General features: G+C 46.0%; 1 protein-coding gene across 1 annotated transcript; it reads left to right on the forward strand.

Annotated features, from left to right (window-relative positions):
- The first annotated feature begins 6,042 nt into the window (after positions 1 to 6,042).
- Positions 6,043 to 13,337, forward strand: LOC144511683 (5-hydroxytryptamine receptor 1D-like). Its single transcript, XM_078241918.1, has 2 exons — positions 6,043 to 7,611; positions 13,170 to 13,337. The coding sequence occupies exons 1-2, from the start codon at positions 6,526 to 6,528 to the stop codon at positions 13,335 to 13,337; spliced, it is 1,254 nt and encodes a 417-aa protein (XP_078098044.1). The 5' UTR covers positions 6,043 to 6,525.
- Positions 13,338 to 21,476: the final 8,139 nt, after the last annotated feature.

The raw sequence follows: 21,476 nt of genomic DNA on the forward strand, positions 1-21,476 counted from the left end.
CAAAGATGTGCTGGTTAGGTGGATTGGCCGTGCTAAATTGTCCCTTAGTGTCGGGGGACTAGCTAGGGTAAATACATGGGGTTATGAGGATAGGGCCTGGGCGCAATTGTGGTCGGTGTAGGCCTGATGGGCCGAATGGCCTCCTTCTGCACTGTAGTATTCTGTAATTCTAGGATTCTATACTTGAAATTGATGTTGGGAAAAGACCAGTTAGTTCCATTAAGTCTGCTTCACGTACTGTGAGCTTCCTGACTTCTTCCCTTTCTCCCTCATCTCCACATTCCAAGTCACTTCCTTGGAGAGGTGAAAAAAGCCATTCAGGAAGAAATTTAATTCAGGAAAACCTGTCTCTGATTCCCCTCAGGCGATCGGGACCTGCCCCGTAGATCATGCACCAGAAGCAAATGCCATGGGTCGGTGGGATAGGGATTGAAATTCACTGTTTCACTCAGTATTGTGCTCACATTAGGTAGATGGTTACGGAGCTGAGGCCAGACTCTGTCTCTCTGATGGGTGTGGGCTTTAACCGTGGCAAGACCCATTAACCTCCTGACAACAGCACAGGCACAAAAGCTGGCTTTGGGCTCGGATCAGTTCCAGTTACACATTTCCTTTTGGCCAGTCATGTTGAGTGCCAGTATCCTTGCCTAATGGCTGTGCGAACACAACACAACTCTTAATTTGACATTCCGTCTCCTGGTGTGAATGGGTCATGAGAGATGTGCGACGATGCTGCTTGTGCTTCTAACTCTGGTTCGCCTTCCATCCCTGGGATTGCTGACCTGTATTTGGCCCCAGGTTAAGCAACACATTGATTCCAGGTTTTAGTTGTTCCACTATCGGCAGTTGTGCTTTCAGTTGCCAAGGCCCCAAGTTCTGGAATTCACCCAAGGAATAGAAGCAGGAGTGGCCACTGGGCCCTTCAAACCTGCCCCGCCATTCGAAGCGCTCATGGCTGATCTATGGTGGCCTCAGCTTTTTAAAAATTCTTTTCATTCATTCATGGACATGGGCGTCGCTGGCTGGCCAGCATTTATTGCCCATCCGTAGTTGCCCGAGGGCAGTTGAGAGTCAACCACATTGCTGTGGGTCTGGAGTCACATGTCGGCCAGACTAGGTAAGAACAACAGATTTCCTTCCCTAAAGGACATTAGTGAACCAGATGGGTTTTTCCAACAATGGTTTCATGGTCAGCAGTAGATTCTTAATTCCAGATATTTTTTATTGAATTCAAATTCCACCATCTGCCGTGGCGGGATTTGAACCCGGGTCCTCAGAACATTAAGCTTCTGGATTAATGGCCTAGCGATAATGCCACGAGGCCATCTCCTCCCATTTTTTCTGCACCATTCATCCAGAGCCCTCCATTCCATCCCAACCTCTCCACCTCTTAAATAAAGGCAAAATACTGCGGATGCTGGAATCTGAAACAAAAACACAAAATGCAGGAAACTCTCAGCAGGTCTGACAGCATCTGTGGACAGAGAATAGAGCCAACGTTTCGAGTCTGGATGACCCTTCGTCAGAGTTCTCCACCTCTTGTTTCTTTCCTCCTTTAAGGCATTCCTTAAACCTTTCTTTGAACAAGCTTTTGGTTAAGAGTCCTAATATTTCCTTATGTAACTTGGTGTCAAATTTGTTTGATATTTGATTTATTGTTGTCACATGCATTAACATACAGTGAAAAGTATTGTTTCTTGTGCACTATACAGACAAAGCATACCATTCATAGAGAAGGAAACGAGAGAGTGCAGAATGTAGTGTTACAGTCATAGCTAGGGTGTAGAGAATCAACTTAGTGCGAGGTAGGTCCATTCAAAAGTCTGACAGCAGCAGGGAAGAAGCTGTTCTTGAGTCGGTTGGTACGTGACCTCAGATGTTTGTAGATGTCTCTTGCGAAACACCTTGGGATGTTTTACCACATTCAAGGTGCTGTGTAAATACAAGTTGGGATGACAGGCTATAAGGAGGTTGAGGCACACTGTGGGAGCATATTAGAGAGAGCTTTGTGTTTTGTTCTGGGAGTGTTTAGTGTACCACCATGGCTCAACCCAAAAAACAAAGCACTACCTGGACAAACTAGTGCTTAATTAAAGTAAATATACCTTGGCTCATAATGTCTTTTTGGATCTGATTTGCAATGATTAATTTCATTAAATATTTTTAAAAGCCTAGCTAATTACTGAATGACAAAAATTGCAGAACCCTTTGCTAGTTATGTTGAAGTATGATTTTGATTTATTATTGTCACACATTAATATGCAGTGAAAAGTATTGTTTCTTGCATGCCATTCATAGAGAAGGAGAGAGTGCAGAATGTGTTACAGCCATAGCTAGGGTGTAGAGAAAGATCAACTTAATACGAGAAGTCTGATTTAGAAGTCTGATGGCAGCACAGTAGAAGCTGTTCTTCGGTACATGATCTCAGACTTTTGTATCTTTTCCTTGATGGAAGAAATTGGAAGAGAGAATGTCCGGGGTGCATGGGGTCCTTGATTATGCTGGCTGCTTTTCTGAGGCAGTGGGAAATGTAGACTGAGTTAATAGATGGGAGGCTGGTTTGTGTGATGGACTGGGCTTCATTCATGACCTTTTGTAATTTCTTGTAGTCTTGGACAGAGCAGGAGCCCATACCAAGCTGTGATACAACCAGAAAGAATGTTTTCTGTGGTTCATCTGTAAGAGTTGGTGATAGTTGTTGTAGGCGGCAAGGTGGCACAGTGGTTAGCACTGCTGCCTCAGTGCCAGGGACCCGGGTTTGATTCCTGGCTTGGGTCACTGTGCGGAGTCTGCACGTTCTCCTCATGTCTGCGTGGGTTTCCTCCGGGTGCTCCGATTTCCTCCCACATTCTGAAAGACGTGCTGAATAGGTACATTGGCCGTGCTAAATTCTCCTTCAGTGTACCCGAACAGGCACCGGAGTGTGGCGGCTAGGGGATTTTCATAGTAACTTCATTGCAGTGTTAATGTACGTTCTCCCTGTGTCTGCGTGGGTTTCCTCCCGGTGCTCCGGTTTCCTCCCACAGTCTGAAAGACGTGCTGGTTAGGGTGCATTGACCCCAACAGGTGCTGGAGTGTGGCGATTAGGGGAATTTCAGAGTAACTTCATTGCGGTGTTAATGTAAACCTTACTTTGGTTAATAAATAAACTTTAATGTAAGACTACTTGTGACACTAATAAATAAACTTTAAAAATAACAAGCTGAATTTTCTTAGCCTCCTGAGAAAGTAGAGGCGTTGTTGGGCTTTCTTAACTATAGCATCGGCATGGAGAGACCAGGACAGGTTGTTGATTATCTGAACACCTGGAAACTTGAAGCTCTTGACCATTTCCACTTCGTCCCTGTTGATGTAGACAGGGGCATGTCCTCCACTACAATAGTCAGTTCTAATAAATTTCTCAAAGAAAATTGCACTCAAAAGCTTTAAAGGCAGACCTACTAATGTTCTTGTGCCCAAAAGAGGAAGCTTTGTTTTTTGAGTCTCTGAAGGCCTGCAAACAAGTGCAAATAATGGAAACCACTGATGGTAATTAATGATTATTAATTCTGTTTTGGGGAGTGCTGGTTTTGTGTTGGTGGGGTGGAGGCAGCGGATTCTTGCATTGTTTTTAAACTAAGAAAGCAGACTTGCTTTTCTATAACACCTTTCGTGCCCCGTAGCCAATGAATTAAAAAAAAAAATACTTTTCCAATTCAATCAAATCAAATCCAATTCAGAGTCTCAACAAGTTGAGACATTTCAGATCCAGGCTGACAAGACAGGGCGGGAGACCAAAACCACCCTGTCCTGGGCCTGATCTACATGAGTCAAGCTGATTGGAGAAGGGGGAGGATCCTCCTCCAAGACTTGAGCTCATTTGCATCTTAGCCAAAAGGCCGAGATGCCGCTTTTAAAAATTGCTTCATATGAAACACATGAAGACCCAGCACAACCTCATGACCTCAACCAAGTGCAGATCCGATACTACACTTGATCTTAGCCAAAAGTCCGAGAAGCTTAGCCAATGAATTACTTTAGAAGGAGGTGGAGGCTTTAGAGAGGGTGCGGAAGAGGTTTACCAGGATGCTGCCTGGATTAGAGGGTATGAGCTATAAGGAGAGGCTGGACAAACTCGTGTTGTTTTCTCTGGAGCGACGGAGGCTGAGGGGGCGACCTGATGGAAGTCTATAAATTATGAGAGGCAGAGATGGGGCTGACAGAATCTTTTTTCCAGAGTTGAAATGTCTAATAATAGGGGGCATGCACTTAAGGTGAGAGGGGGAAAGTTCAAAGGAGATGTGAGGGGCAAGTTTTTTACACAGAGTGGTAGGTGTCTGGAATACGCTGCCAGGGATGGTGGTGCAGGCAGATACGATAGGTGCATTTAAGGGGCTTTTAGATAAGCATATGAATGTGCAAGGAACAGGGATATGGATCAAGGGCAGGCAGAAGGGATAAGTTTAATTTGGCGTTATGTTCGGTACAACATTGTGGGCCGGAGGGCCTGTTCCTGTGCTGTACTGTTCTATGTTTGAATTATAGTCACTGTTGTGATGCAGTAAGTGCAGAAGTTGTGCTGAACACAAATTTGCAGGTAAAATCTTGCAATCCCTTTTGTGTTAGTTTCAGAGATTTTTCAGAATCCCTACAGAGAGAGGCTGTTTGGACCATTGAGCCTGCACCGACAACAATCCCACCCAGACCTATCCCAGTAACCCCACGTATTTGCCCTGACACTATCTCCCTGACACTAAGAGTCAATTTAGCATAGCCAATCCACCTGACCACATCTTTGGAGTGTGGGAGGAAACCGGAGCACCCGAAGGAAACCCATACAGACATGGGGGGGAAAATGTGCAGACTCCAAACAGGCACTCACCCAAGGCCGGAATCGAACCTGGGTCCCTGGCGCTGTGAGGCAGCAGTGCTAACCACGGTGCCGCCCCAAATGGATAAGTTGTGCTGATAAAACAGCCCAACCCAGTGGAAACTTTTTTTTGCATTCTTTCGCAAGATGTGGGTGACTCTGGTTAGGTCAACATTTATTCTGATATAGAGATGCCGGCGTTGGACTGGAGTGGGCACAGTAAGAAGTCTCACAACACCAGGTTAAAGTCCAACAGGTTTATTTGGAATCGCGAGCTTTCAAATCTGTTGGACTTTAACCTGGTGTTGTGTGACTTGGGAGTCCTAGTCCAGGATTCTCTAAAGGTAAACTTGCAGGTTGAGTCCGTAATTAAGAAAGCAAATGTAATGTTGTCATTTATCTCAAGAGGCTTGGAATACAAAAGCAGGGATGTACTTCTGAGGCTTTATAAAGCACTGGTTAGGCCCCATTTGGAGTACTGTGAGCAATTTTGGGCCCCACACCTCAGGAAGGACATACTGGCACTGGAGCGGGTCCAGCGGAGATTCACACGGATGATCCCAGGAATGGTAGGCCTGACATACGATGAACGTCTGAGGATCGTGGGATTATATTAATTGGAGTTTAGGAGGTTGAGGGGAGATCTGATAGAAACTTACAAGATAATGAACGGCTTAGATAGGATGGACGTAGGGAAGTTGTTTCCATTAACAGGGGAGTCTAGGACGCGGGGGCACAGCCTTAGAATAAAAGGGAGTCACTTTAGAACAGAGATGAGGAGAAATTTCTTCAGCCAGAGAGTGGTGGGTCTGTGGAATTCATTGCCACAGAGGGCTGTGGAGGCCGAGACGTTGAGCGTCTTCAAGACAGAAATTGATAAATTCTTGATTTCTCGAGGAATTAAGGGCTATGGGGAGAGAGCGGGTAAATGGAGTTGAAATCAACCATGATTGAATGGTGGAGTGGACTCGATGGGCCGAATGGCCTTACTTCCGCTCCTATGTCTTATGGACTTCTTACTGTGCCCACCCCAGTCCAACGCTGGCATCTCCATATCATGGATGGAAGTGGCAGGGAGAATGCTTTCAAAGAGACAGTACAGGCACAACTGGCCGAATGTCCTCTTTCTGTGCTGTATGGCTCAATTATAAAACCTGAAGATGGAGATCGAGTCGATTTAACCCAGAACTATCCTAAATCTCCATTGCTTCCAGAACAGTGAAGCAAGTGAGAGTTTGCAGATAATTTAACAGTTTAACTGAGTGGGGATTGGTGCTGTGACACAGGAAGCCACTCTGCCAATATATTGCATTGAGTTTGAGGTTTTGCAAAGTGCGAAATGTCCCAATCTCTCTCCCCGCCCCCTGCTGCCGGAGTCTGGCACCAGAATGAGTTAACGCGCTGGCTGCTTTGGAAGGGGGCTGTACAGCAGAGCTTACGTGCAACAGGAGAAGAACGAATCGGGTTATCTCCAATCCACAAAGAGGCAAATATTAGCTGATGAGAAAGAGCCTCCGCCTGACAGAGACAGGAGAACAAGGGGAAGTGGCAATGCTCCATTCGCTTGGCTCCAGTTTTGTTTTAGCACAGGAATACCAAGGAGTTGAAGACATTCAAACACTGAAGCCAACTCATTGCGGACTCCTGACGCTTCTGGTGTTGATTGAAGAGGGGGGATGTGGGGTCCCCTTGCTTTAGGATCTAATGTAAGCAGCTCTGGAGTTTATATTCCACTCCATGCCGTTTCCCTGGCAGTCAGCAGCTTGGTGTTGGGTTGCACTTTGATCATTGGGCTCTTGGGGAATGGGCTTGTCTGTAGGGTGGTTTACGCCAACAAGTACCTGCAGACCCCAAACAACACACTTCTGGTCAACCTGGCGGTGACTGACCTCCTGAAATGCGTCCTGGACATCCCCTCCTTCCTGCTGACCAGCACTTGGGGCAATAGCCACACTGACCTGGGGGAAACCCTGTGCCTCTTGCAACCTTTCACCTACTCCCTGAGTAGCTGTGTCCAGTTGGTGACTCTGGCTGCCATCAGTGCAGAACGTTACCAGGCCATTGCCAACCCATTCCAAACGTCCAGAAGGAAGGTCAGGGTCAAGGTATGGATCTCGTTCATTTGGTCCCTGGGTTTTATTTTATCAGTTTTCTCAATCAGCCTGGCTAAGGACACTCCTGTGTATGTCAGGTGCAGGCATCGACTTGTGGATGCCCAGAGTTACCTTGACCCGTTCGGTTCCTATATCCTGGTGCCCGTTTGGATTGTCAGCCTGTCCTCGATAGTTGTCCATTATTTAAGAATCTTCGCGTTGGTCAGACAACACAGCAACAGAATCTTTGACGATGGGATCATGCCCAAGATGCCAGAACATCACAAGCTACAACTACCTGGCTCAGCCTGGCACAGTATTCAACCAAGCTCGCCTGCCAAGCTGCCCAGTGCGGGGCAGGTCCGCCATTCGCACATTGAGTCCAATGCCACTGCTCACCTGAAGAGTGGAGCCTGTCCGCTTCAGCACCAAGTTTCTTCAATGAATGACTGTGCATCATTTCCCCCTGAGAATGGAGTACCCGATGCCCCTAACATCGTGGGAGCCGTGTGCCTTCTCACCAGTAAATCCAGAGAGTGTGTCAAGAAAAGGATGGAGGGTAAACTAGCCAAACGCTTTGGTTACATCATCTTGACCTTCCTGGTGTTCTGGGTGCCGCTGGTTATTGTTCTACTGCTGACGGTGCTGTTACAAGATGGCACTTTGGAGGTAGGTGGATTTTTTTGATTTGATTTATTATTGTCACATTAACATACAGTGCGAAGTATTGTTTCTTGCACGCTATACAGCCAAAACATACCGTTCATAGAGAAGGAAAGGAGAGAGTGCAGAATGTAGTGTTACAGTCATAGCTAGGGTGTAGAGAAAGATCAACTTAATGCAAGATAAGTCCATTCAAAAGTCTGACGGCAGCAGGGAAGAAGCTGTTCTTGAGTCGGTTGGTACGTGACCTCAGACTTTTGTATTTTTTTCCCGACGGAAGAAGGTGGAAGAGAAAATGTCCAGGGTGCGTGGGGTCCTTAATTATGCTGGCTGCTTTGCCGAGGCAGCAGGAAGTGTAGACAGAGTCAATGGATGGGAGGCTGGTTTGCGTGATGGATTGGGCTACATTCGCGACCTTTTGTAGTTCCTTGTGGTCTTGGGCAGAGCAGGAGCCCATACCAAGCTGTGATACAACCAGAAAGAATGCTTTCTATGGTGCATCTGTAAAAGTTGGTGAGAGTCGTAGCTGACATGCCAAATTTCCTTAGTCTTCTGAGAAAGTAGAGGCGTTGGTGAGCTTTCTTAACTATAGTGTCAGCGTGGGGGGACCAGCACAGGGTGTTTGCAGGCTATGGAGCTGATGATGTGACACTGTTTGGCGTTCCAGATTCACGTACCCTAACTTGGACAGGAGAAGCTTCGTGTTCTTCAATATTGTCACGCTAGTGCCAAACCAGCTGCCACTGAACTGCTTCAGTGCATTTGGACACTGTGAATGCATTTTCTGTATATTTGATTCAAGGTTGTAAAAGTTGCCTATAAAGTTTTTTTATTAGTCACAAGTAAGGCTTACATTAACACTGCAATGAAGTTACTGTGAAATTCCCCTAGTCGTCACATTCCGGCGCCTGCTCGAGTCAACGCACCCTAACCAGCACGTCTTTCAGTCTGTGGGAGGAAACCGGAGCACCCGGAGGAAACCCACGCAGACACGGGGAGAACGTGCAAACTCCACACAGACAGTGACCCAAGCAGGGAATCGAACCCAGGTCCCTGGCGCTGTGAGGCAGCAGTGCTAACCACTGTGCCACCGTGTCACCCCTGTACACCCCTTTACTACTGCGTGATAGTAATAAGTTATGATTTCAGTAAAGAAAGCGCCACAGTAGAGCATGCAGCTGTTTACTAGCAGTAGGGTATTACTTAACAAAATGTGCATAGCACTGTATTCTTTTAATTGAAACAACAGGGGGCTGGGACTAAAACAGAACATGCTGGAGAATCTCGTTAACTATTTAGGTGCAGTGACTGTAAAAGCTGCACACAGATGGTTTCCTTGTAAGTTTTCGAAGGAAAGAGAATCGTATTTATCTTATTTAACACTGATCAAAGCAGAAATAATACAAAAAACACTCCAGCTCCTGCTGACACGTTCATTCAAGAGTTCACATGCACGCACACACACAAGCAAGTTACTGCATCACTGAGGTATTCCATACCCAATGGGCACCGCAGGGGCTGGGGTGCATTATCAATCTCTTTCATCACATTTTGTTCTTGCGCTTTAACTTTCCTTTGAAATTTGATATTCCTTTAAGGAACTACATTTTTAATTTATCCCACAGCTTGTCGCTTTATCTTCGAATCATAGAATCCCCACAGTGCAGGAGGAGGCCGTTCGGCCCATCCAGTCTGCACCGACCACAATCCCACTCGGGGCCCTATCTCCGTAACCCCCCATATTTACCCCGCTAATCCCTCTAACCTGTGCATCCTGGGGCAGTAAAGGAGAATTTAGCACGGCCAATGCACCTAACCAGCACGTCTTTCGGACTGTGGGAGGAAACCGGAGCACCCGGAGGAAACCCATGCAGACACGGGGAGAACGTGCAGACTCCACACAGACAGTGACCCGAGCCGGGAATTGAACCCCGGGGTGCTGTGAGGCAGCAGTGCTAACCACTGTGCCATCGTGCCACCCCATAGATAGCTGACTTGGGCAGTTTTAGATTGGTTTCTGTGTCAGGGTGATTTGATTTTGTTGACGGATGATTTCCATTTGTTCTCCTGGAGTCACCAGCTACTGGGTTGTTTATTTTTTCGGTGCTGTCCATGGTTAAGCTGGTAGGATGGAGAGAGAGGGTGTGAGAGAGCGAATGAGAGAGATGCACTCAGTGACCATAAGATGTAGGAGCTGGAGTAGGCCATTCGGCCCATTGAGTCTGCTCATGAGTAGAAACCATGTAGTTGACTCCAGTTCATGGGCAAATTAGGGATGGGCAATAAATTCTGGCCTCGCCAGCGACGCCCACATTCCCTGAACAAATAAGAAAGACTATCCTTAACTTTCTTGGTTAACCATGGTTAATTAATCCCCTTCCCAGAATCCTCCTTCCTCACTGGGATATATCTTTGTTGTGAATCATGAACTATTTTTATAAATGTCTGCCATTGCTGGTGAACCGTTCTTCTTTCTGTTTAAACCCCTTTCCCAGTCCACTCCAGCCAACTCTACCCTCATTTCTTTATAATAACCCTGTTTCTGACCCAAGTTTTTTATTCTCACTTTGAGCGCTAATTTCCATCACGTTATGGTCACTGTTTCCTTTTACTCATGAGATTGTTTATTACATCTGCCTCATTACAAATCCAAAATAGCCTGATTCCTGGTTGGATCCATAACATACTGTTCCAGGAAACTGCCCCAAATACACTCTGTGAATACCTCCTCATGGCTACGTCTGCCAGTTTGATTTTCCATTTCACATGAAGATTAAAGTCACCCATGATTAATGTGCTGCCTTTTTTACATGCCCTCATTATCTCCTAACTTATTCTCTTTCCTATGGTATAGCTATTTGATTTGATTTATTATTGTCAGATGTATTAGTATACAGTGAAAAGTATTGTTTCTTGCGTGCTATACAGACAAAGCATACCGTTCATAGAGAAGGAAAGGAGAGGCTGCAGAATGTAGTGTTACAGTCATAGCTAGGGTGTAGAGAAAAATCAACTTAATGCGAGGTAGGTCCATTCAAAAGTCTGACAGCTGCAGGGAAGAAGCTGTTCTTGAGTCGGTGGGTACGTGACCTCAGACTTTTGTATTTTTTTCCGGGTGGAAGAGAGAATGTCCAGGATGCATGGGGTAATTAATTATGCTGACTGCTTTGCCGAGGCAGCAGGACGTGTAGACAGAGTCAATGGATGGGAGGCTGGTTTGCGTGATGGATTGGGCTACATTCACGACCTTTTGTGGTTTCTTGCGGTCTTGGACAGAGCAGGAGCCATACCAACCTACTGTTGTGGATGGGGGGACGGTGCTATAGACCACTCCCACCAGTGTATTCTTCCCCATGTTATTTGTTCCCTCGATCTTCCGATACAAGATCATTTCTTGCTATCGTACTTATTCCATCCCATGTTAACAAAGCTACCCCACCACCCTTTCCTTCCTGCCTGTCCTTACAAGAAGTCACTTAAGCCTGAACATTTAGTTCCCAGCTTTGATCTCCTGGAAACCATGTCTCTGTAATGGCCTGCAGAAAAACAATAGTTTCTTAACGCAAAGAGGGTTTGTTGGCTCTTCACATAATCTTCTCTCAACAACTAACCAGTTACACAAATATGCTCATGGAAAATTGATCCCAGGTACGTGGCTTGATCAGATTGTGGCTGGAGGAGTTTCCTTCTCAGCCAGGATCCACTATCCAAAGATATTACGTTGAATGTAGTTATCTGGTGGCTTCAGTCCAATAAATAAAGTCATTTTCAATATAAAGTATGGTTTCATAGCATCCTTGCCCGTCTTGGTGTTACATTTTGTTTGATAATGCCCTTGTTAAGGCCCTGGGCCATTTGACTATGTTAAAGATACTATCAATGCAAATTGTTATGGTTGTAACTCTGTAGTATTCATGAGTTTGGTACACCCAGTGAGAGCTTCTATCTTCAGTGTCAGAAATGTAAATATCTGCCACCAAGGCACCATTGCATTCTGGCTTTGGGAAAATGGGCCCTCGGCATGTTATCTTTTGATTTTGGGGCTTTTGGGAAACCTTACTATCAATGTGACTTCAGAACCCCGGTGTTTAACTGTTCCCCTGTTCATGGCAATTCAGTGATTTGGTGAGGGTTTGCTTCAGGGACCACCCAATTCTCTCGGTTTCTTAATTGTTTTAAAATTGGCCCCAGTGCATGAACATTGGACACAGCAATAGACTGGCGGCAAATACATTCTGATCTCCTACCACACTACCAGAACATAGAACATAGAACATTACAGCGCAGTACAGGCCCTTCGGCCCCCGATGTTGCGCCGACCTGTGAAACCAATCTAACGCCCATCTAACCTACACTATTCCAATATCATCCATATGTTTATCCAATGACATGGATAAACATATGGATGAAGGACATGGAGGCTTTGGAGAGAGTGCAGAAAAGGTTTACCAGGATGTTGCCTGGTATGGAGGGTGTTAGCTATGAGGAGAGATTAAGAAACTGGGACTGTTCTCCCTGGAAAAACAGAGGCTGAAGGGGGACCTGATAGAAGTTTATAAAGTTATGAGAGGTATAGATAGGGTAAACCTATACCTATCTGGAAGCTTTTCCCCAGGGCAGAAATGACAATTACAAGAGGGCACAAGTTCAAGATAAGGGGAGAAAGGTTCAGTGGAGATGTGTGGGGAAGTTTTTTTACACAGAGGGTGGTGGGGGCCTGGAATGCGCTGCCAAGCGAAGTGGTTGAGGCAGTTACGTTAGTCACATTTAAAACTTATCTTGATAGGCATATGAACAAACGGGGAATAGAGGGATATAAGCAGTTGGTTTGGATAGGACAACGTGATCGGTGCAGGCTTGGAGGGCCGAAGGGCCTGTTCCTGTGCTGCACTGTTCTTTGTTCTTTGTTCTCCTGGATTCTCTGGGAGGTGCTAACAAACTCCCTATCTGATCCCAATTCCAAAACTACTGATGTAACTAAGAAATATTGGTTAATGTTAGTAACAATATTAAACTTGTTCAAGTTCACTGACTGATTTGATTTATTATTGTCACATGTATTAACATACAGTGAAGAGTATTGTTTCTTGCGCGCTATACAGACAAAGCATACCGTTCATAAAGTACATAGGGGAGAAGGAAAGGATAGGGTACAGAATACAGTTTTACAGTTACAGATAGGGCGAAGAGAAAGATCAACTTAATATATGATAGGTCCATTCAAAAGTCTGACAGCAGCAGGGAAGAAGCTGTTCTTGAGTCGGTTGGTACGTGACCTCAGACTTTTGTATCCTTTTCCCGATGGAAGAAGGTGGAAGAGAGAATATCCGGGTGTGTGGGGTCCTTAATTATGCTGGCTGCTTTACAAGGCAGCGGGAAGTGTAGACAGAGTCAATGGATGGGAGGCTGGTTTGCGCGATGGATTGGGCTACATTCTCTTTGTTTCTCTGTATTTATTCGAAGTAAGGAGGGTTGTGAGCAGAGAAGTGGTAAATTGCAGGAGCGATCGAAAGGGACGCCTTGAATCTAACTATGTTCTCCCTGTCCTTTCCATTCCTTCACAGAGACCGTTGCTTCTAGAGTTTCAGACGCTTGGAGTTGCGTTAACCTGTGTTCCTGCTGCTGTGAATCCTTTCATTTACACTATGCTGAATCAACAGTTTCACTCAGAAATCGGGAAAATTCTCAGCAGGTTACGGAGAAGCTGTGAGGACCTGATCACTAGGCCATGAAGGCCTCACTCCTTCCTATCAAAGGCCATGCCCCCAACTCAGGATTATTCTCACATCCTATTTTTCAGACCCTATTATATAGGCTGCACCCCACTCGGAAAGTGTAATGTTCTAACTATGTTACAGATTGTGGGTCTCAACGGAAGGAAAAGTTGTGGAGGGTGATTCTCCGGGGGGGCTTGGAGGCCATTGGAGCCCCCGGGTGGTCACAGGCATGGTCGGGTGGTGTCCATTGGACAGTGGCCACCTGGCAGTGCCCACCAGACACCCTAGCAGCGGCCACTGAACAGCCTGGTGGTGCCAATTGGGCACTGCCAGTGTGCCGGGGCAGTGCCAAAGGGATGGGATCTTTTGGGTGTCATGATGTGACTGCCCCTGATGTGGGGGTTGGTCTGACAGCAGGGTGGGAGATTATGCAGGGGGTGGTGTCTGACAGGAGGGCTACATGGGGGTGGCCTAACGGCATATGTGGGGAGGCTATGTGGGAGATGGGGTCTTGACGGGAGGGCTATGTTGGGGGGGGGGTCCGACAGGGGATGTCATGCAGGGGTGGATCATGAAGGCGGTGATGAATGGGCGGGGGCATGTTGGGGTTCAGGTAGAGGGACCCATCGGGAGGGCCCTGATACCAGTGACCCATTTTGGGGAGGGGTGGAGTAACATGCTGCCGATAAGGTGGGGGAGGTCCTGGTGTCTGTGGGCGGAGGGGAGTGGGGTGAGGAGGGAGGGGGTGTCCCAGTGCACTGAGAGATTGGGGCGCTCTTGTGAATTGGTGCCCGAGTGTTCTGAAGCTGCCCACCCGCCCCCCCCCCCTCCAGCCAACGTGAAGCTCCATCTCTCCAAAAAGTGACTGTGTAGGGGGGGTGCTGCAGTGCAATGAAAGATCGGCGTGGATTGCTCCTTTTGTCCCGTCGTTATGACGCTTCAAAATGCTTTGGGAGAATTCTGCCCATGACTTGCACATGTAGATTCAAATTAACATGCAATCAGTTTTATTGAGGAGCTGCTCTCTGCTCTGCACGAAGTACAAAACTGAAAGAAAAACAGCAGCCTGTGCAAACACCCTAATGACATCACCAACAAATCATGTGGTCAGCTCTCAAAGTAACCTGCAACCCTTTTAAATCTATAACAGAAGGCTCCTGCCCTCATTTCATAGGACTCAATCGTAAAGGTCTGTGTTTAAGACTGCACCGCATTCTGATACCTATAATTAATTTTTAAAATCTACTTTGTAACTGACACTGAAATTTCTCTCTCGAATCAATGAGAGTGGTGTAGCTGGGATCTTCCACGTTCAATATGATGGTTGTCATATAGAGTCATGGAATCGGAAAGCTTTACAGCACAGAAAGAAACCCTTCGGCCCATCATGTCTGCACTGGCCAGACTACATTCACATTCTATTCTCCCTTTCTTTATCAGTTCCTTGACCTTTGTTTATTGTATTTTAAAAACTTCCCAATCCTCAGGTATACGACTATTTCTGGCAACTTTATAAGGATTTTCTTCTAATCTGATACAATCCTTAAATTCAGCCACTTTTGACTGGCTTTTTTTGGGTTTTTGCACCCTGAAGGAAAGTAAAGGTGCTGTAAGCTATGTAGTAGTTCTTGAAAGACTGTCCATTGCACCTCCTGAGCCAATTTATCTCAAGCCTTCATAATTTTGTTAAGATCCAGGCCAGAAATCCCAAGGGTTTTTGTGAAGTTAGCTTAGACCCTAGGTTCTGCATGTGATTTTGGCATAAGGTGTTTGACTCCAGGTATAATTCAAGTGACCCACTAGGGAGCTTTTATCAAACAAAGTTTATTTAAGAACACAGTTAAAATATAACAAAAAGAATTAGCATAATGTTTTACCAATTACAAGACTTAAACATGACACAGCGTAACTCCTAACAGCTAGCTATCTCTGCTGTTCCAATTTAAAAGCCATACACCCATCTTCAGATTTAGTGAGCAATAAAACAAGTATGTTCATGTGATATTAGATTTCCAGCTTTGTAACACCCATGGACAAAAATCCAAACAGCAGCTTTTGGAGAAGGATATATTCCTCAAGACAGCAAAACGAAAAAGTAAACCTCAGGCAGCTTCCAGTCTTCAGACTTCAGAGACAGGAAAGAATACCTCTCTCTCTCTGCAGCTTCCAAAGCAGCATCTGAAAAACTAAGCTGGAATTCTCTGTGAAAGCCGAGCTGTCCCCAGTCATATGATCTGACCTATCAATGATCCCAATCAAGCTCTACTCTGCAATCCGAGGGGAACACTAAAATAACAGGGCACTGTATTAGTTGAGATTAAAACAAACATAGAATCATAGAATCCCTTCAGTGCGGAAGGAGGCCTTTTGGCCCATCAAGTCAGCAATGACCACAATCCCATCCAGACCCTATTCCCGTAACCCCACATATTTACCCTGCTAATCCCTCTGACACCAGGGTCAATTTAGCATAGCCAATCAACGTAACCTGCACATCTTTGGACTGTGGAGGAAACTGGTGCACCTGAAGAAAACCCACGCAGACACAGGGAGAATGTGCAAACTCCCCTCGTCGCCACACTCCTGTTCGGGTACATTGAGGGAGAATTTAGCAACCTAACCTGGGCATCTTTGGACTGTGGGAGGAAACCAGAGTACCCAGAGGAAACACACGCAGACATGAGGAGAACGTGCAAACTCCACACAGACAGTGACTCAACCCAGGGACCGAACCCGGGTCTCTTGTGCTGTGAGGCAGCAGTACTAACCACTATCACCGTGCTGCCCATGAGAATGGGGTTGGGGTTGGGGTGGGGGTGGGGGGGAAGGGTGTGGGCTGTAAATTGGACAAAGGAAATGTAAATGGTGATGAGAAAAGCTCAGAAATGTGCTAAAAGCACCTTAAGCATCCGATCACTTAATGGATGCACTCAGCATCTTTCTCAGACCCAATCATCACCAGTTACATTCCTTTTGTCCAACACAGCACCCCCCGACCCTCATAATATAAATCTTGTCTGATTTTCTTTGTTTCAGCTCTGACAAAGGATCATCCAGACTCGAAACGCTGGCTCTATTCTCTCTCCACAGATGCTGTCAGACCTGCTGAGATTTTCCAGCATTTTCTGTTTTTGTTAATGTTGAATCTGTTGTGTCAAAGCGAACAACAATATAAATAGCCAGGCCATTCAGCCCCTTGAGCCTACCCCACCAGATAATGAGGTCATGCCTAATCTGACTACATCCGTAAATGCATCTTCCTGCATATTCCCCATATTCTCTGGCTGTCCATAAAACCGTCTAACTCAGCCCCAAGGATATTTAATGATGCCATCTCCTGGGCTCTCTGGGAAGGGGAATTCCACAGATTAACGACCCTCGGAGAGAAGAAGTTGCTCCTCATCCACATTTCTAATGGGACTCCTGCTATTTTTGAACTTAGCACCCTAACTTCAGATTCCCCCATCGTCCTCTCAATCTCCACACTGACGTTACATTTCAAAAAAATAGTGCCAACACTGCGGCCAAGTTGTGCACAGCAAGATCCCAAGTCAACTGTTTGCCTCAATAGTGCGATCCGGTTTACCACTGGATGGGAAGATTTCAAAATAGAGGTCTGGCTCAAAAGATTATAATTTTTACTTTTTGTTCGAAAAAGTGGCATAGATCAGCTAGATAGTCAATATCCTTTCCCAAAGGTAGGGGAGTCTAAAACTTGAGACTATAAGTTTAAGTTGAGAGGGGAGAGATACAAAAGGGTCCAGAGGGGCAATTGATTCACACAGAGGGTGGTGAGTGTCTGGAATAAGCTGCCAGAGGTAGTAGTAGAGGCAGGTACAATTTTGTCTTTTAAAAAGCGGGGAGAATGTGTAAACTCCCCTAGTCGCCACACTCTGGCACCTGTTCAGGTACACGGAGGGAGAATTTAGCATAGCCAATGCACCTAACCAGCAGGTCTTTAGGACTGTGGGAGGAAACCCACGCAGACACGGGGAGAATGTGCAAGCTCCACACAGACAGTGACCCAAGCCGAGAATTGAACCCGGGTCCCTGGCGCTGTGAGGCAGCAGTGTTAACCACTGTGCCGTCGTGTTGTATACAGTTTTCAAAAATAACATCCCACTCTGAACCAATTGGCCAATGTGCCTTAACCAATTTGCTATGGAGTTCTCATCAAATTCCCCTCCCGACGATTCATAGAATCATTGAATCCCTACAGTGCAGAAGAAGGCCATTCGGTCCATCGAATCTGCACTGACTCTCCAATGGAGTATTTACACAGGCCCGATCCATGTAACCCCACATATTTACCCTACTAATCCCCTTAACCCACACATTTTGTGGCACTAAGGGTCAATTTAGTGTAGCCAATCCACCAAACCTGCACATCTTTAGACTGTGGGAGGAAACCGGAGCGTCCGGAGGAAACCCACAGGGAGAACATGCAAACTCCACACAGTCACCCAAGGCTGGAATCGAACGTGGGTACCTGGAGGTGTGAGGCAGCAATGCTAACCACTGTGCCACCCCAATAGTTTCATGGTCATCTGCTGTGCTGGGATTCGAACCCACACTCCCAGAGCATTTCCTGCCTCTCTGGATTGCTAGTCAATTGATAATACCGCTGTGCCACCGGCTCCCCTATAATTGCCAAATGAGGGTTTCCAACTTCACTCCCAAAAAGACCTTCTTTAAAATCTCCTTTCAAACAATGATTTCCATCAGCTATTTGCATTAAAAATCTGTTCAAGGTTTTCCAGCTATCCTGTCAAACAAATCTTCCGCCCACTTTTTAACAAGCAATCCAGCACCAGGTTTCCTACCTCACCATTCAGGGTTCCTTTGTCTTGAATTACAACATGCAGCCAAGATTCTACACAAACTCAGGCACAAACAGTTCCCAACAGAATATTATTGCTTCAAACACTGGAAGTAAAGACACCAAACCTCATGATTGCTTTAGATATATGGCTTGTCTGTAGCCAACCTCATCAGTTCTTCCTTTCCTAGGTCTCACTTTTACTTTCATAAGCAGTATTCTACTCTCAAGGTAGTTCCTCTTAATTGGAAGCCGAATGGCCTCCTCTTAATTACTTCCTTAATTGGCTTTTCCTTAAGTTTCCTGCACTTATTTCCTTCTCTATTACTCCATGATATGGCTTTTCTTCTAGCAAAGCTGAGAGAGATGTTTCCTCTCTCGCCTTCTAAAGCCAATTGCTACAACATGAGCTAAAGCTATAGTCAAAAAGCCTTCCTATCTTAAAGGTGCCACTGGTTGCTAAGCCATAACGTAATGCTTCTCCAACTTGTTTACTTTTCATACTGTAACCCTCTCTAAGCACGATGGAAGCACAATTGTATCTGATACCAAATGTCCCCAGATGCAAGCACCTTTGTCTAACATGAGTTTATAACCATATAACCATACTTATAACCATACCTCATTTCTAATATTTAACAATACAAATATAGATCACTTGACACTACCTCTGTTTTCTTGACACAGTCAAGCCTCCTCAGAATCTTATATGTTTCAATAAGATCAGCTCACATTCTTCTAAAGCCCAGTGAGTACAGGCCTTACCTGCTTAACCTTTTCTCATAAGACTCTCACTTCATCTCAGGAATCTTGCACCTTCTCTGAACTACTTCCAATCTAAGTACAGGTACAGTGTCTCAACTCTGACTACCTGCAAACTGGTGATGTCTGGAAGCCAGATTTTTTTAAAGTTGCTATCACAGTGGCACGGTGGTTAGCACTGCTGCCTCACAGCGCCAGGGACCCGAATTCAGTTCCAGCCTCGGGTCACTGTCTGTGCGGTGTTTGCACATTCTCCCCGTGTCTGTGTGGGTTTCCTCCGGGTGGTCTGGTTTCTTCCCATAGTCCGAAGAAGTGCAGGTTAGATTGATTGGCCATGCTAAATTGACCCTAGTGTCAGGGGCATTAGGAGGGTAAATATATGGGGTTACAGGAATAGGGCTTGGGTGGGATTGTGGTCATAGAAACCCTACAGTGCAGAAGGAGGCCATTCGGCCCATCGAGTGCACCGACCACAATCCCACCCAGGCCCTACCCCCACATATTTTACCCGCTAAGCCCTCTAACCTACACATCCCAGGACTCTAAGGGGCAATTTTTTAACCTGGCCAATCAACCTAACCCGCACATCTTTGGACTGTGGGAGGAAACCGGAGCACCCGGAGGAAACCCACGCAGACACGAGGAGAATGTGCAAACTCCACACAGACAGTGACCCGAGCCGGGAATCGAACCCGGGACCCTGGAGCTGTGAAGCAGCAGTGCTAACCACTGTGCTACCGTGCCGTGGTCGGTGCAGACTCGATGGGCCGAATGGCCTCCTTCTGCACTGTAGGGATTCTATGATTCTATTCGATAATTCTCAACCTGAATTTCTCTCCTCACCGATATCTTTGGTCCAACTGTAGGGTTGGAAAATTCCTTGGAGTTTTTCCCACTCTGTCACCAACATTTTGCTGCAGTGCAGCAGGAATTTGCATTCATAACGAGAGATTCTGCCAAACTTCTGGCAAATTACCACTGACATATCTCAGAGAATTTCCTGGCTTATCTTGCAGCATGGTCTCCATTTCTTTCGAACCTTCCCTTTGCAATCCTTACCTGAAAAACATTCTCTCAACACTCTACATACCCAGGCCATGATAGGCCTGGCCTGCCCCAGTGTGAACCGCCCAATCTGAAAGCCGGCAAGATCCGATATCTGGGATGGACCAGATCCCAAAGTTGCTGGTTCTAAGACATTGTGCCTATCTAACTTTCCTGGGTACCAGAGCTGTATACATACTCTACTCCAGGTGGTCTCACCAATGTGTTGTACACCTGTAGCAAGACTTCCTTGCTTTTATCTTCCAACCACACCTCTCCCATGCTCCCAAACTTGCCATAAAGGCCAATTAAACCACAAGCCCCAAATAAAAACATGAATCCCATATTTAATTTTTAATAAAGGCAAATTATTAAAGGGAATCTGAAACAAAAACAGAAAGTGCTGGAAAATCTCAGCAGGTCTGACAGCATCTGTGGGGAGAGAGTGGAGCCAAAGTTTCGTGTCAGGATGGCCCTTCATCAGAGGATAGAATTTTCAAGATTATTTAGAATGACATTGCGAGATCATAGAATCCCTACAGTGCAGCAGGAGGCCATTCAGCCCATCGAGCCTGCGCTGACCTTCCGAATTGCATCCCACCCCCCCTGAACCCAGCACATCCATCATAACTAATCCACCTCACCCACGCACTGAGGGACAATTTAGCATGGTCTATCCACCTAAACCGCACATCGTTGGAGTGCGGGAGGAAACTGGAGCACCCAGAGGAAACACACGCAGAGAACGTGCGAACTCCACGCAGACGGTGATGATATATAGAATGGGGATGCAGCCTGATCGCTGTCTTACTCTAGTCAGTGACAGCATAATACTTGTGAAAGATGTGTCAAGATTTGCCATTTTGGATGCAGATTAACACGGAATTTTAAATATGAAACCGTTTCATGACAGGATGAGTTTTGTTTTCTGTAGCATGGGCAGCTGTGATGTGTCAGTGAATTGTACATTGATACAACCTCAGGAAGTCTGATGTAGCTGTCACATTCAGAGCAGCAGGGAGCCATTTGAATGATGATGTGGAAAATATTAAAATAAATTGGTGTCAATAAAAGATTCAAGCCTCTATTGTTCATGAAGTGGATTCTTTACAAGGGCCTCTCATTACCATCAGTGTTCCAGCCTGGGCAATTCTGAATGTGAATAATGTCGACTGCAGTGCTTCATAGAAACATGGAAAATAGGAACAGGAGGAGGCCATTCGGCCCTTCGAGCCTGCTCCACCGTTCATTATGATCATGGCTGATCATCAAATTCAATATCCTGATCCTGCCTTCCCCCCCCACCCTGTCCCCCCCGTTCCCCCATTTCCATTGATCCCTTTAGCCCCCAGGGCTATATCTAATTTCTTCTTGAAATCACACAATGTTTTGGCCTTAACTACATTCTGTGGTAGTGAATTCCACACATTCACCACTCTCTGAGTGAAGAAATTTCTCCTCACCTCAGTCTTAAAGGGTTTACCCCTTATCCTCAAACTATGACCCCTAGTTCTGGACTCCCCCACCAT

Source organism: Mustelus asterias, chromosome 25 (genome assembly GCF_964213995.1).
Source record: "Mustelus asterias chromosome 25, sMusAst1.hap1.1, whole genome shotgun sequence".
NCBI classification, from domain to species: Eukaryota; Metazoa; Chordata; class Chondrichthyes; order Carcharhiniformes; family Triakidae; genus Mustelus; species Mustelus asterias.